General features: G+C 36.7%; 1 protein-coding gene across 1 annotated transcript; it reads left to right on the top strand.

Moving 5' to 3' along the window:
• Nucleotides 1–7,840: 7,840 nt before the first annotated feature.
• Nucleotides 7,841–16,492, top strand: LOC117410626 (ribonucleoside-diphosphate reductase subunit M2). The gene is made up of 10 exons (XM_034017307.3): nucleotides 7,841–8,352; nucleotides 8,507–8,575; nucleotides 11,091–11,231; nucleotides 11,338–11,454; nucleotides 11,556–11,689; nucleotides 11,941–12,035; nucleotides 12,162–12,295; nucleotides 12,888–12,992; nucleotides 13,417–13,530; nucleotides 14,599–16,492. Exons 1-10 carry the CDS (start codon nucleotides 8,260–8,262, stop codon nucleotides 14,749–14,751), a joined length of 1,155 nt encoding a protein of 384 aa, XP_033873198.2. The 5' UTR covers nucleotides 7,841–8,259; the 3' UTR covers nucleotides 14,752–16,492.
• The last annotated feature ends 867 nt before the right edge of the window (nucleotides 16,493–17,359 follow it).

Here is a 17,359-nt window from a genome sequence, read left to right as displayed (position 1 = left end):
CATGGCCGCTTTGCTTCAAGTCCTACACTTATCAAATATTATCTAAAATGTCTGTTACTGGTATAGGTTGTCACGGTTAGAAAACCTGGTACCAACAGCATACCAATCGTTACAAATATCTGGGTACCCAGGTTACCTTTCTGTTCATTTCAAGCTCCAGTCTGGTTGCCTAGCAATAAACCTGTTGCATAGAGAAGACACCCACCATTTCCTGCTTTTGCAGCCTCTTTCATTTTGTAAACTATTAGAATGACCTGTTCAACAGATGAAAGTGATATCCAACGAGGTGAAAAAAGATATCTACATTTGTTTGGGTAATTTTATAACAGATGGCTGTCCCTGCTGTCATTTTTGGTTGTAATTTTTTTTAAACATTGTATTATCTTGTTATTAAGTATACCGTACTAATGCTCAAACGTTTTCTTGCTCAAGCTGTCTCTCTGGATGATTAAGGCGTTTTTCAGATTGAGTACCCAGATGTTGTTGTTCATAGCTCACAGATGTGGCGGTGATGAGTCTGGAGAGAGTTAAAAGAACATCCACAGGCATGACCTCAGCTGTGGAACGCTTGTGTTTAAGTACAGAGGGTCCTCAGCTAAATCTCTGTCATTGACTGGGAATTTCTATGTTCTCAATGAATACTGTACTCTGTTTTTGGTTTTATGCTGGAAATGGTGAAATTCTGTAATCGTACTGATGGCTTACCAACCCTGAATCCATTACAAATGAATATTGCCCTATATTTGCTCTTTAATGTGGAAACTTAACATTACAAAAAACAAAATAATAATAATAATGTTTTCAGGCATGTAAACATCTGGTGTCTCAATTTCTCTCGTCAAAATGAAACATTATAATGTAGAGCTAATAATTTGTAATTGTACATACATACTGTGTGTATGTACATCTCTCTCTCTCTCTCTCTCTCTCTCTCTCTCTCTCTCTCTCTCTATATATATATATATATATATATATATATATATTACAATTTATTAGCTGTTACCAATGTTTTCGCTCGAGTTAAGCCTTGGGGGCTTTCTCCTTGTGGTCCCCTGCGTTACACAATGCGGATGACTTGGTAGGATAGCTCTGGCTCACCCAGTCCCCTGTCAAAGCAGCTGGTGGTCCAGTTAAAGACCTGATTTACAACCTGCACTTTTCATCTTCCAGTGCCACAGAACAACAAAAGCCACCCACCAATAAACACTTAGGGCTCTAGAATGGTTCCAGCCTTTATGTCTGTGGTGAATATTAATGAGCATTTTAGTAGGGTTGATAAAGAAAGAGCTCTATTTATAACCCTGATCAAATCAAAGATAAAAAGAAAGAGCTCTATTTAGAGCACTTGTTAAATCAAAGAAAAAGAAAGAGCTCTATTTATAGCTCCGGTTAAATCAAAGAAAAAACAAAACACCCCCTTCCTGCGTATATTATGAGATTCAATTATTCTTTTGCAAATATTTACTTTTTAAAATTCCTTTCCAATGGAGGGTCTCATAATGACATATCAAATTCAAAGTTTATATCCACAGTATATAATACGCATATGAAAAGCACTGAAACATGTGCACAGTCTGTTTATGAATTAAAAGATGCTGAGCGAAAGAAAAAACAGAACAAAAAATGAAGAACATTTTAAGTGTGGTACCGTTGGGAATGCAAACGAACAATTAATTCTCATTAAGCGGTCAAGTTCTGATCATGTTGTGGCGCACTTGTAACCCTCATTATTCTCCTAAACTTATAAACAGATGAACTGCTTTTCACTGAAAAGGCTCTGCTGAGGCATATACACAGTCTTCCAGACCAAACCGTTCTAATTAGACAAATATTTGGCAATGTTTTTCACATACATTTTTATCAAAAGCTTGCTGTGGCTTTCCTCCCACCCACAACTTTGCTGCAATTCCCTGTTCCCTGGGGTTGTTAGTTGACTGCATATTTCCATTCAGTCTATTTAAATATTTTAAATAGATGTAATAAAAACTTTAACAGTGCATCAGAATGGTTGTGTGTTCTTCCTCTTACCTGTTTTCTCTCATCATTTCAGTAAAACTCATTAAAACATAATTCTTTTCTCAGTTTTACTTTTTTAAATTGGCTCTATGGTCAGAACAGTGATGTAACACAGTGATTAGGGGAGAAGGATCTGCTATTCACTGTAATGCTGTTCTTCAGAACATATCAACCCCTGTAACAGCTCTAGAGTTAGGGGAAGGAATTTACTTTGCTAGCAATGCCCTTGTTGATTAAACCCCAGGACACTTAAATTAAAATATCAAAATAATCACGACCATGTCATAAAGAAAGGACCATGGTAAGGGTTTCTTAAGAAAGAGTAAATATGGGGAGAAAGACGGACTTTGAGACAGGGATAAGTAGGCTTGCTGGGCCAAAATGGCCCAGTTCCTTTTCATGTAACCTGTTCTCCTGGTTGCTTCAGTTACAGTTAGGTTTCTGTCATAGGGAATGGTATTACAAGTACTTACATTGTTTATTTTTTTCAACAATGTATTTCAAACTACAAGAAATAGTGTATGGGGTGATTTCTGCTTCGACAAATTTATTCAAGGGTCATTATTTTAAACCCCATCGTAAGTAATGGTGGATTCTTCTTGCCTCCTTAAATAATGTATTTTTTATATTGTATGATAATAGAAAAGATACCTAAAGAAGAAAAGAAAACTGTAGGAAAAACAGAACTGTGTCCACAAATCTAGGAGGCCTTTTAATATTTGTAGCTCTGAAGAGCCCCCCCTTCCCCCCCCAGGAATATTTATCAGTAGGCAGCAAGCTTGTAAAGACTCTCCAGGAAACCCTTTTCAAAGCTATAAAACAGCACGTCTAGTTTCAGTTGAACTTGACCCCTTTCATTTATGGAGCCTTAAACCCTATTATCTCCCAGGAATCTATCCTTATATGCTCTCTATACCTTTTTAATGACCTTGCCTGTTTACTTTCCAGATACTTCTGCCTCAATGCTTTGCATCTAAGGTAACCCTTTTTTCAATGCAAGTGAACGATTTTTTTTTTTAGCACAGTAAAGCTACAAAGAATTTAAGTCATAAACATTACTGGTGCGGAAACTGATAGAACCCTCCAGATGAAAACATCAGGGTTGCTACGGTTACATTCTGCTTGGCTATGAAGCGTGCGGCCTGCCGATATCCTGTACAACGCAGCCTCCAGTTGCTTATACAGTTCTGGGAATTTCACAGGAGTGAAGGTCACTAGTAACGGTTTAATGTGTTAAATGTAAAAAACATGACGTCATTTCTAACTGAGTATAGTGTATAACCCCCACGAGTAGTATGTTTTGTTCTTTTCTTCAAGTGAAAAGAGTGTGGTGGTCTTAGCCTAGAACCATGTGGACAGTAGTTGTCATAATAAACAAAGAAAGATCAGCAATGTTCAAGAAGGTTAATATAAGACTGTGAGGGGGAGATCTCACGGACCAGCTAGCACCATGCCTTAATAGTGTAGCCAGTTCCAGTGTCCCTCACAGAGTAAGAAAGGAAAACCAATCATAACCGCCTGAACAAAATGTGACACCATCAGCAGCAAGAAACACAACTCCTCTGTGTACATTCCTAGCCCCCGTCTCCCTTACTATAAATACTTTCCTTTCCATTCCTGGAAGTAAGCCCATGCAGAAAATGCACAAGAGCCTCTTAAAAGCAGTCGATCAAAATACTGCCTTTATTTAAATCATTAAAATAGGACCGTCCTGCCATTTTTCTTCATACTAGAATTCAAGAACACACAGTTATGGCCAAAGGTTTTGCATCACCGCCCTATAGAATTAACTAATTTTTCTTCATGAAGTGAAATGAAGCCTGCTAAATCATGTTAAGTTAACATATTGAATTACACACCGCTTTGTAGTTTTCCATATACTTAACGAAAAACTTTTTAAATGTGACAATGTTTTAATTGTTTTAATTGTTTAAGATGATACTTTACTGTATAACCCGATTTGAATGGGTTTACTAAAACAGAACTCCAGTTTCTGCGTGGAGCATGTTTCCTATTATCAGGAGAGTACACAGCTCTTGACTTTTTCTAACTACTTTGTCCCAGTGTAAATTACAAGTAGTTTGAGTGCACTGTAAGTCATCATACAAAGGCTTTCAGAAGCAAAAAAGCTTAATTAAGTTATATTCCCTGAACACAAATGGCTGGTTTCACAGAGCCCGATTAGCACTAATCTTGGACTAAATAATGTTATCTCGGGTCTGTGAAACCTGCCGAAAAAGTGCTTCAATATATGTATGCTATTAGCTGTTTTGCTGACCCACTGACAGGTTTCTTATTGATAATTCTACACCAAGTAAGTAGCTGCCTTGAAATAAAAGCATTTAATTTTTTTTCTGCCCGGCATCCTTTCTAGTTATTATAACACTTCTTCTTCGCTGAGGACTCAGAAGGGAGCGTTGCATTGGCTCTGGCACTCCTGTAGGTTAGGGAGGCAAACCAGCAGGGACTGCTTCTCCTCATCACTCTGCAGCGAACCCTGCTGGCCAGGCACGCAGTGCGCTCAGGCGGACATCACTGAGGCAGCAGTGTGGAGTAGTGTTTAGGGCTCTGGCCTCTTGACCGGAGGGTCGTGGGTTCAATCTCAGATGGGGGACACTGCTGCTGTACCCTTGAGCAAGGTACTTTACCTAGATTGCTCCAGTAAAAACCCAACTGTATAACTGGGTAATTGTATGTAAAAATAATGTGGTATCTTGTAACAATTGTAAGTTGCCCTGGTTAAGGGCGTCTGCTAAGAAATAAATAATAATAATAAATCTTGAAGCAAAAATAGCACTTGATTTACAATTCTAAACTAGTGATATTTTTAATTCAGCAGTTTAACTTGATTTTGATTTGACAAGGCTCTATACGCTAAGCTAGGAAACTCGGCTGGCCACATAGGTTTCTGTTGTTTAGCGACAGCTGAAAGAGATGTATTTGCACTGTGGCTTGTGTCTGTGAGTGAAATAATTCCATAATTGTGCTTCTCAGGCTATAGCAAACATATTTTCATTTAAAAAATGGTATCTAGCAGATGAGGAGGAATCAGGAAACTAGACCCATCGGCCTAAACTCCACAACATGCAAAATCAATGGTTATTTAGAGAATTGTTTATAAGTATTTTGTATTTAATTATATTCTGTTTATAAGTATTTTGTATTTAATTATATCCTGATGTAACTATCACTGACACTGTTATCTGCTCCGTTATTGAATCGTATTTTGTCATACTTGTACTTGCTAGAATCAAAGTCATTGTATTTATCTTGCTCTTAATTGTATTATTACTTGTACTCTGATTCTTGAAATGTATTTTTGTTTACAACTGTAAGTCGCCCTGGATAAGGGCGTCTGCTAAGAAATAAATAATAATAATAATAATAATAATAATAATAATAATAATAATAATAATAATAATATAGAAACAACATTAGGAGACAGTCAGAAAAGGCTGATCCTGTCTGACTAACCTCCTGCACTTCAATCAGTGTTTTTTCAGTTAACGAAAACTAAAATAAAAATGGCCAAAAACTAATAGTATAGTAATAGCCTAGTTGGGGGAAAAGAAAAAAAAAAAACTTTGGAAAGAGTCCAGCAAAGAGCAGCTATGTAGACTAACCAGAGAAACTTTGTTCGTTATGATGTTTTCTGTTCCCCTCTTTAGAAAAACAACTAATGCATTTCCAAATGTAAACTTATTTGTTTTCATTTCGAAAACACCAGCACCACCCAGTGGCAGAAAGTTGCTGCGTTGCACTGTTCCCTGAATAACTGACTCTCCTTAGAAAAAAACAGATACATTACTGTATTCAAATAACCAGTCAAGTCCTTGAGGCTACAAGGCAACTCTACAGATGATTTTTAGCTTCAAAATGTTATACTAGTGGAATGTATACCTGTCTTACTTTTCTCTTTTTAAAGACTGAAAAACAAACACAAGAAATATCCATAGACAGACATATTAAAGTATATTTCATTTGTGTTCTGATTTGCTGTGTTGAGCCCAGGTTTATAGTGACCCCACAGCCCTTATAAACGTTTACAACAGTATTTTTTTGCAGTTTTCACATGCTTTTCCCATGGTTCTTCAATGGATAGTTTACCCTAGCTTGTCGTGTTTATTATAGTGCTTTACCTTGCTATGCTTCATTACACTTTGCTGTGATTATGGTAAACTTATATAAGGGTGTATGCATGTCTGTAGTGTTTAGTTCAATTAAAACCCCCTCAATTTATTCACCTACCTTGAACTGTAAAGCTCAGTAGATGAGGAGTTCTGGGTGTTAATAGGTAATTTTCACTCATTTAGCTGAGTGTATCGCCTGATGTGACAATACTGACTCACTTAGCCAAGTCCTGTCTGTGAGCCTATTTCCTGGCAATTAAGATAGTTACATTTCTGAATCTCATTACTAACTTTTAGCTCCACCAACTCAAACCCATAACCCGTCCTGTGTTTAAAAAACAAACTACTAAGACAAAAGTAATGCAATGGTGGGTGGGATCAAACTTGTTCAACTTTTAACAAGTGACCACTAAACTGATCATTAGTTAACACTACAGTTTGTGATCTTTATTATATAAATACTGGAACTGAGATTATATATATAAAATGTAAAGCCATTGCCATCTAATCCTCCCAACGGTAGAGGGAGGTACAGTTTATGTCACTGTCAACATTTTTACTCTTCCTGTGAAACAAGTCCATCCTGACAAAAATAAAATGTTTGTTGATTATTAAATGGCCAGTTGGTGCTGTGGTTTGCTTGAAGAAAAAATATATTATGTAATAATTTAATAGTGTTATTAATAATATTACACCGTATTTCTTATAAACCTCTAATGAAAGAGCACAGAACTGTGAAAGAAGAAACTCAATCGGCCTTTTCGTTCTTTAGCTGATGCAAAGTTACCGCCTGCAGCCTTTGTTCTGTGCAGATCCATGAAAACAAAACAATAACTTCAGTAAGAGCTAATTAATACAAAGTATATTGACTGTTTAATCCAATTAATGTGCGTTTAATAATGACGAAGGAAACTGGACCTGCATTTTGTTCTACTTTAGCTTTAACGCGCAAGAAAATACTTACATAATGTAATGGCAATCCTGTATGTAAATCTGCAATTCAGACAACCCCCTCCGTTATAGTGTAACTAACGAATGATATATCAGCTACTACTAAAATCGTAAAGAAAAATAAATAAATAAAACATGTATATGCACTAAAAACTTCCTATATCTTGAAGATTTCACTATATCGAAAAATAGAGCGCCAAAAAATATGTTACTCAAGATCTGGCGGCAAATGAGATTTGAACCAGATTAAATGATATTAATATGACCAGCTAACTACTGCTGTATATTATAAATTGATTAATTTCCTTAACATGGGCATGTCCTAAATTTGCACTTTATATTTGGAAAATAATAAAAGCTACTAGTTCACTATCCTAAATTCTTGACTTGAGTAATTTTGTAGTAAGTAACATGTTAACAAAAAAATGATCACGCTTCTGCAATTATTTAAACGTAGCAAGCAGTCTGAAATTAAAACAATGCCAGTACCGATTCAATAAATAAATACATTGCTGTTGCTTTCTTGTTGCTGCAGTGATAAGTCGGATAGTTTCATTAGTACAGATAATGTATACACTAGAATATAGATTCTAACCTATACAGTACTTTAAAATAACTTTATAAGCGTATTATTTCTGTCCTATTGAATTAGTGTGAACTGGTTATGGTTTACTTGCTTACTAAAACGTTTAGCGTGTATATTTCTTTTTATTTATTGCATACTTTTGTTTTAAACAATTACGTTGTTGTTATATTGTAAGTATTGTTTTGTTTAAATTAAAACGACATTTCTTTTGCGGTTTTTTTCTTCAAGATTACAAAACAAGCTCGAATTTTCCCGCAATCTGAAGACAAAAATGATTGGACGGTGTGTTTGGTTTTTCAACTCTTGTACGGTTTCGTCACTTCTAGTAGCCTTCTGATTGGTTCAGCTTTTTTTTGACGCCAAGGATTTGAGAGATAAAATTGAACACAAATATTCAGCAAGTCATTTCACTACAGAGTATTGTTGGAATTGAGAAAAGGTCACTGATAATAGGGTTTATAAGTTGCCGTTTTTTTTACTTTTAACTTCAGTTAAAGAGACGCATTTTTTCAGTTTTTTAATAGCAATTTATACATCAGTCCTGTTTAGTTTTTTTTTGTTTACATCCTCTAAAAAATGCTTTCTGCTCGCTCTCCTCTGTCTTCCAAGAACGAAAACGCAATGGTTTCAAATATAACCAACATTTCTTTGACTGATAAGGAGAATACAGTAAGTGTATTTTTCTCTTTACATTTAGTTCTCTGTAAACTTTTTTGTATAAGGAATCTTGTAGAAATTAACTTGAGCTGCCATCACGTAATGTTAACGGATGTAGTATACTAGTATGTAGCAGATTGTATAATATAGCCTATTTTTATCGCAGCCTCCAAGCATGAACACGACCAGAATTTTAGCATCGAAAACGGCAAGGAGAATCTTTGAAGAAACTGAAGTAAGTAAACGATGGTGTGCTTGTGTGTGGAGGGGGTTGTCTTGGCGCCAAAGAGACAGCCGGGCATTGTCACCAGAGTCCGCGCTTGTTTGGGGGCGGGGGGGCACACTAGCAATAATCTTTAAACTTTAATCTTCTGTGCAGCCGGGAGTAATTTTAACGGAAACATATTATTAGTGTTTATTTATGCACTACGATTTGACTGGGAAAGATAACTTTTTTTTGTTTTTAGCTTAATTATTTAAAATTGTTATTCGTTAAATTCAGGGCATTTTAATGGACGTCTATTTTTGTTCGCCGTTATACATTTTTAATGGACCTGTTCATTTTATCTTTTTTTTTTTTTTTTACAAAACTGTACTCACACACGTTTGGTCACCATCACATAACTGTTGCATGAAACGGGTGTGTAATAATCCAGCACCTCTGCATTTTGTATAGGGCAGCAGTGTAGCAAGGTACTTTAGATTGCTCCAGTCAGTGGAGGCGTAAGAAATGTTAAATAATAAACTTTTGAAGTAGATTTCACATTTGCCCAAGAAAACGGCAACATTAGCAAATTGACAATACATAATAATGAGAAATGCTGTTTTCTGAGCACTGACCCTTTACGTTGCACATGCGCAGAAACATCGCTCTAAAGAAGCGACGACTGCATGCAAGTTGAAATTAAGTTAAACCGTGTAACAATCTTTTCAGTTATTTATCTAAAAATAGGTTATTGCAGTTAAACAATTTATTACATAATATACGGTGTTTTATGTGTAAAGTGAAGTTAAACTATTTTTATTTAATTTTTATAGGTTAATTGACACTATTGTTTATAAGCTATTAAATACGGGTGCTTTAATAGCAGGGAAGTATAAAGTCAACATTTATTCTTGGAGAAACGAATTTTATTCAAATAACTCTTCAGTGGTACATAACAGATTATTTTAAATTTACAAAAATGCAACAATTACATAACTTATATTTACAAATTAGTTATTGTTTTTTTAAACACTATAGGTAATGTTCATCCGTATTTGTTATAAAATGATTTCACAAACAATTAACGTACACATAGTAATACAATATCTAATATGATATAGCTTTTAAATTTCCCGTTACCCGAAAGCTGTCGATAGAGATTATCATCGATGACATCTGCGATCGGCCGTAACTGTATTTACTGCGCATGCGCCGCGGAACAGGGCAGTGCTCAGAAAATAGCATTTTTCATAATTGCATATTGTCATAATTTGCTGATATTGCCGTCTTCAAAAGACCTTGGGCAAATGTGAAATATAATTCAAAAGTTTGCTTTAACATGCCGAAAACCAGCAATTTCTTACGCCTCCATTAACTGCTTAGAAAAAAAATTCTGCCGAGCTCTCTGAATATACCGCAATGCTTTGCGCGCAGTGAAGACGTTAAGCAGAGTCGAGCGTCTTTTTAAATTCTAGGACTATATAAAGGATAGGAACGATGTCACAAGTAAACAGTGGAGCATTTGTGGAGCCCGTCAAGCACTTTAACAGCGCCCTCGCAATGCTTTTAACGTATCGCGCTTGCCCTGGCAAAATGTTTCTTGACATAATCAAGCATTAATGCACATAAATAAGTCAGTCACTTTTATATTAACGATATTTTGTATTTGGGGGGGGAAGAAAAAAAAACAAAAAACGGGTATATCCTGGCACCAGTGGCAGAGGAAGATGGGGCCCACTGCAGGACCTTATTGTGGCCCCCCTCCCCAAAAGTTAATTTTAACCCTTATTTATAAACAAACATACCAAATCAAGTGTTCAATATTGAACTATTTAATTGTCAGAATGTTAGCATGTATGAAACAGTACGTAATGAGAACGTTTTCTACTCGTACAGCCTCTATGCATGAACCCCCAATATCTCACAAGCACCTGGGTACATATTTTTACGATTTTGCAACAAAAGGAATATGCTTTTTTTGTGCATATGTACTATATATACTTGTAGTACAATTATACGACAAAATGGACAATGATAATATCTGAAAATAATCTTAATATTTTTTTAATGAAGTAGCCGGCGCAAATATAGTATTAGGCGGTGGATTGCGCCGATCACTGGCTTATTTTGAAAACCCTGCAATCATTGTCTTTTTTTTTTTATCTAACGTTTTGGTGCCTCAAGTGCTTAACACAGAAAACCCGCCCCTTCAACTCTCTGATTTGGTTAAATATTGTCAAGACGTAACACAGCTGTCGAGTGGTGCCAAGATTTTTTTTTTTTTTTTTTTTCACCCAACATGCAAGTGATCTGTTCCACTAGAAGCGCAATCAATCCTTCTTGTTAAAGGCACAGTACAGTAGCATCTGCAAGACGGGCGGATCAGGTTTTTTCAGCCGGGAGGCGACTGACACTGATGGGCGGCCTGCCCGGCTGAAAAGGCCTGGGGAGAAATTATTATTATTATTAATTATATTTAAGGCTTGCATAATGTCACTAGTTAATTTTCCTTTTTTTTTTTTTTTTTTTTTTTTTTTTTGTATAGGGAAAGTCAAAAAATGACACAATCCAGGAAGAGCCTCTCTTGAAAGATAACCCTCGCAGATTCGTCATCTTTCCCATCCAGTACCATGACATCTGGCAGATGTACAAGAAAGCAAAGGCCTCTTTCTGGACAGCAGAAGAGGTTTGTTCCTTATATTTGATGTATATCGCCTCCTGAATCTGCATTGATAAGTGTTGCTGCAGAAGACTGGATTTAAAACCTCTGGTATACTTTTTGAATTGACTAGGTTGACCTCTCCAAAGACATCGGGCACTGGGAATCGCTGAGAAAAGAAGAAAGATACTTCATCTCTCACGTACTCGCGTTCTTTGCTGCGAGTGATGGCATAGTTAATGAGAATTTGGTATGTATTAAGTGCTGCTTTGAGACTTTTCTGAAATGGTAACTGCAGCCTGTGACATGAACCATTTGGAACTGGTCTCATTTCATTTCTTTGCTCGCTAGGTGGAACGCTTCAGCCAGGAAGTGCAAGTCACTGAAGCCCGTTGTTTCTATGGTTTCCAGATTGCCATGGAGAACATCCACTCTGAAATGTACAGTCTGCTTATTGATACCTACATCAAAGATCCCACAGAGAGGTACTTTTTTTTTTGTTTATATTAAATTGGAGCAACTTATGCATTAACCCTTTTCAGTCCATTCATTAATTATATTCCTGTTCTGTCTTTCCATGTAAACGTGGCAGCTTTTTTTCTGTAAACTGAAATGTGTAACTGGTGGGCTGCAATAACTAAATGTTTACCACCTATATTTTAAAATGAAGTGAAGTGTGAATTATTTTTGGGGGGGGGGTGAAGAGAAACTGATTTTTGCCTCTTGTCCCCATTAGGGAGTACCTGTTTAATGCCATTGAAACCTTGCCATGTGTAAGAAAGAAGGCTGACTGGGCTATGAACTGGATTGGAAACGAGGAAGCACAATATGGTGAGTTGCTAGTCTTGAAATGACCTGTATTTAATTGCTCACTTGACTATAACTACTGTGAAACTAACTGATTTGAAAAAAGCTAATTTAACTTGACTTGCTGTTAACAAATTCTTTACGCCTCAGGTGAACGTGTTGTGGCCTTTGCTGCGGTTGAAGGAATCTTTTTCTCTGGATCATTTGCTTCGATATTCTGGTTGAAGAAACGAGGGTTGATGCCTGGGCTGACGTTTTCTAATGAACTCATTAGCAGAGATGAGGTGGGTTTCTACTTGCTGTGACAAAACATAATTTGGGGGGTTGGTATTTTTTCCTTTTCCCAAATTTTCATGAGCTTGACTTGGCCTGCAAAAAGTACAGTGAACAACGTGTGCACCATTTAGCACTTGCAGTGAATGAAATTATTTTGATGCTCAATTTTAAAATGTCTTGCAGTATTTCTCCCATTATCCCTTTAATCCACACTGGTACTGGGTTTGTATTTAACGATATACTGTAACATTATTATTATTATTATTATTATTATTAATTTCTTAGCAGACGCCCTTATCCAGGGCGACTTACAATTGTTACAAGATATCACATTATTTTTACATACAATTCCCCACTTATACAGTTGGGTTTTTACTGGAGCAATCTAGGTAAAGTACCTTGCTCAAGGGTACAGCAGCAGTGTCACCCACCAGGGATTGAACCCACGACCCTCCGGTCAAGAGTCCAGTGCCCTAACCACTACTCCACACTGCTGCTATACAATTTTCTCTTTGGCCAGTTAGAGCCCTCTGTTTATTGCCAGTTGTCTCAAGTGTCCGTTGTTGACTTAATTGGTTTCTCTAATTTTTTTTTTTACAGGGTTTGCACTGTGACTTTGCGTGCCTTATGTTCAAGCACCTAGTGAATAAACCCTCGGAAGGAAAAGTAAAGGAAATCATCAAGGATGCTGTCCGGATAGAACAGGTAAATCCATCAGTAGTTTCAGCTCAAGTACGGGGGACAGGGACACCAAATTGCTCGGCGACTTGTGTCTGATTCAGGTGTATGGTGGGGTGTTTTTCCTCAAGAGCTCGAACAATTTCCAGTTCTTTTTTTTTTTTTTTGTAGCAAGAGAAACAGCGGGGCGTTTTGCAGTTTTGTTTACATGCCATTGTAGTGATGACGAGTCGCTTTTGAAGAGATTTAAATTTAAAATGGCTTATTCAGTTTAGTTTTCATGTTACGAAACAGTATTGTATCCATTGTGAACGAATCGCTAGCGGAGCCAAGGTGGTGTTCTTCCACACAAAGTTCCTGTTCCTTTAGCCAGAGCATTTACAATGGAGGGGGGGGGGGGGGAGATGCAGAAAGATTTGTGTTTCACTGATTTTATTATTTTCTTTTTCAGGAGTTTCTAACAGATTCGTTGCCAGTGAACTTGATTGGAATGAACTGCACTTTAATGAAACAGTACATTGAGTTTGTGGCTGATCGGCTGATGCTGGAGCTGGGTTTCAGCAAGGTAATTTTTTATTAACTTGTCCTATATTTGACTGACATGAGGATAATTGGAATAAGTTTAATCCATCTGGATTTAAGTTTATATGAGTCTTGACACTGTACTTTGCTTGAGCAGCCTACAAAATAATGTTTTGAGTTTTTAAAGCCTCATTTAAAATGAATACAGACTGTAGCACTTTTAAAGTTTATTCTAAACTTATGCCCTTTCCACACTGGCAAGCTCTACCCGGGTCAGGACCCGGTGTCATGCAGGTCGGGTATGTGATTTCACTCTGCTTTTATTATTATTATTATTATTATTATTATTATTTATTTCTTAGACTCCCTTATCCAGGGCGACTTACAGTTTTTACAAGATATCATCATATTATTTTTACATGCAATTAAATTATTTTACACATTATTTTTACATACAAGTACCTTGATCAAGGGTACAACAGCAGTGTCCCACCTGGGACCCTCTGGTCAGGAGTCGAGAGCCCTAACCACTACTCCACACTGTTGCCCCAGTAAAGCAGGGTTGACCTGGGTGACGCAAGTAAACAATGCGGGTATCAATGCCCCGGAAGCAGCTTGTTAGACGCTTCAAGCTTCTCTGGATTGAACCGTTGGCCCAAATGTTGATTTGAAGCAAATGTTTCTACAGCCCTGCTGCAATCTGGCTCGTGGTGTGTCTCAAGCAACAAAAATATGGTTAAACAGAAGTGTTTCTTGCAGAAGTGAAACCTTCATGCAGGTGTAACTGTTTGTTATTGTGTTGGCTCACAAACGGCTGTCAAGCATTTCATCTCGCTCAACCCGGGTCAGAGAGTGAGGTGGGTTGCGCTGGGACCCAGGTTAACCCGGGCATGACCCGGGTACGTGGTTTCACACTACGTGGGATTGTGACCCGGACAGCCAAAACCTGGGTCGGGACCCGGGTAGGAGTGCCAGTACGAAAGGGGGCTTTAATAGTTCAATTTCATCTCGATTTATGGTTTAACCAGGCTCTTCTTGAGTGTTCCATTGCAGACCAATTTATTTTGACCCTTGCAAAAGGCTATTTCCTAAAAGCTTTTTTTTCCTGCAGATCTTCAGAGCTGAGAATCCTTTTGATTTTATGGAGAACATCTCCTTGGAAGGAAAGACCAACTTCTTTGAGAAGCGGGTAGGAGAGTATCAGAGAATGGGAGTGATGTCCAAACCAACAGAGAAAACATTCACATTGGATGCAGACTTCTAAATGGGCTTCAGAGTTTTGCATCAACTTGGTTATTTCATGTGATACTTGGAGACCTGGTAGTACATGCCATACTGTCCTGGAATAAACTCTCCTGCAGTGCTAGCTTTTTACATTTAAATGTGGAGAATATGAATACTTGCATGGGCATAATACTTGCCACAAACAAAACCTGTTTGTCACTACATATTTTGTACAATAATAATAATTAATTTTGTAGATTTTATTGTATGTATATAGTTGTGTTTGCACTTGTAAAGATTAAATACATTTTACTTGTTTTGGTACTAAAGCTCTGGCTACAGGTGTCCTGGGGGCGTGTTTTATGTTTTGGAGCAAGAATGGCAAAAGTAGGGGTGTTGGGGCATGATCAAAGCAGGTGTTTAATATTCTATATTAAATCCAGCTGTACTTTTTATTAAATCTGGCAACCTAGTTAGTCTGCATACAAATAACTAGTGCTGGGACAAATATCCAAGTATATATTTTTGACATGTATTCAGATACAAAAATCAAATGTTTGTTCGCTAGAAATGACATACCTTGCACTTAGTTTTTAAAAAAAACGCTCAGATATTAAACGAATCGGTATAAAAACAGGACTACAGCAGCTCTTGTGTGTCTATTTAAGAGTTTTAGACAGCAAAAAGTAAGCAAACCAGATTATGCGCAAGCATAGTGATCTCTATGGGTGAAGCGTGTTGTGCTGGTTTTAGATGAGTGTAAAGAAAAACACCCAGTCCCACTGGTGTTTCAAAACTTACAGTACTGTAAAACAAAATAACACACATACTTTTCTCAAAGCATGCTTTTTATTACTAGGTCAGATGTTTATATACAATAGTGTCTTAGAAGTGCTCTAAGGAATGAAAAAATGAAACTTTTTATCGAGAGAGAATCATTACTTCAAATACATCTTATAAAATATGTTCAGCTGATGAGAAATATTTCTGGAATAGAACTTGATACTGTAGTACTGATCACTATTAGAACATAATATTATATTGCATTTTATTCAAGCCAAACGTCTCCTTCAAAACAATGTTCCAGTGCACTTATATAAACATAGGAAATGTTACGCAATTTTATTCAGACCATCATGCGAGCGTTGATGTTAATTTTGCAAAGAAAATAAATTAGACAAAAGACTTTTACAACTATATATTAGAGCAGATAGTTTACCTGCTGAACTGCGTATGTACGCCTTGAACTATATATGGGGGGAAAAAAACTATGTAGCCTATGTATGTAATGTATGTTTTTGTGCTGAACCTGCAACAGTCAGAAGTCTGTTTCCAGCATGAAAGCTAATTGTTTTACACATACACAAAAATGGTTTACCGCAAAATCCAAGCAATATGTAAAGAGTGTTAACATTTTTTAACATGGAGTCGTTTTAATGACACGTCTGCAAAATATATATTTGCATCTTGGTGAACTAACAAACGGCATTTTGATCAGCTTTTAGAGTATTCCTATCGTTATCTTTACACAGTATTTTTTTTTTTAAATAGTATTGTACAAAATTGTACTATTTCAACTTCATACTGTTACACACACTAACATATTAATACTAATTGGGTTCATGATTTACATTTTGAAGGAGAGATGGAATTTACAGAATCTCAATATGTAAAACAAAAGAACTACAGTAAAAGTAAAACTATTTTCACTGTAACTTACATGCTGTCGCGTCACTTCAACACAGGTGACGATCTGCTTAAATAAATGCTTAAATAAATTGGTGGCGTTTCCTCCCTTGTTTTTGACTTCTTTCAAACACCTACATTTTGGATGTCCACCTTCAACTGGAGTGCCACTTTCATTTAATGGATAGCCAAAATAGTTCCACACTACACTTGTGAAATTGGCTTTAGAAACCAGCTGTTTCTTCCGGTGTATGCAAAAAAAGTTCATATTGTTTTTAAAGCACACAAATAAAGTGTTGTTTTGAAGTCTCAAAAAAAAAAAAAAAATAAAAAGACGATATATCTCCAAAAAAAGACGGGATCGAAAAAAAACGATATCGATTTTTTTTTTTTTTTTTTACCCCGATATTAAGTATTGTATAATTTTTTGTATTATGATATTTCGATATACCGAAATACCGCAGAACACTAGTTTAGAGTGAGTTAATCTCATGGGACAAAGGCAAGCACGTCATTCTGAATTGCCTCGCTTAATCTGTGCCCAACTTGCTGGATGTGTGTGTGGGTTTTTAAATAGACCCTTCATTTTACAACGGCAAGGTGGGGTTGGGGTTGGGGGAGAGTAGAAAATAAATGAAATGCGGTGCCAACTTTATCTACTATTTCAGGAATAAACAAAACGTTTAAATTGAACTGCTATTTTGCATCCTTTTGTAGTTAATTCACTGGGGTAACGTAAGCCCTACACAACGCATTCTTACTCCTGGGATATTTTTCTATTTTAACGTGTTACATATTGTAAGGTCTTGCTATAAAATAAAGGCGCGCACACACGGGCCACGCCCCCCCTTGTCTCTGCCTGTGTTCTGAGCAATAGAACGTCTTTTATTATTTTTTGAAAACACGAATATCCGAACATGACAATCCCATGTTCCTCCCAGCACTATAATAAATTAATTTGT

Source organism: Acipenser ruthenus, chromosome 6 (genome assembly GCF_902713425.1).
Source record: "Acipenser ruthenus chromosome 6, fAciRut3.2 maternal haplotype, whole genome shotgun sequence".
Lineage (NCBI taxonomy): Eukaryota > Metazoa > Chordata > Actinopteri > Acipenseriformes > Acipenseridae > Acipenser > Acipenser ruthenus.
This window is presented reverse-complemented; position numbering and strand designations above follow the sequence as displayed.

Bases quoted from the DNA above. Each gene is read 5' to 3' on its own strand.
- LOC117410626 (XM_034017307.3), top strand. From the start codon at position 8,260: ATGCTTTCTGCTCGCTCTCCTCTGTCTTCCAAGAACGAAAACGCAATG. The intron at 8,576-11,090 runs GTAAGTAAACGA...TTTTTTGTATAG, and splicing joins GAATCTTTGAAGAAACTGAA to GGAAAGTCAAAAAATGACAC. The intron at 12,993-13,416 runs GTAAATCCATCA...TTTCTTTTTCAG, and splicing joins ATGCTGTCCGGATAGAACAG to GAGTTTCTAACAGATTCGTT.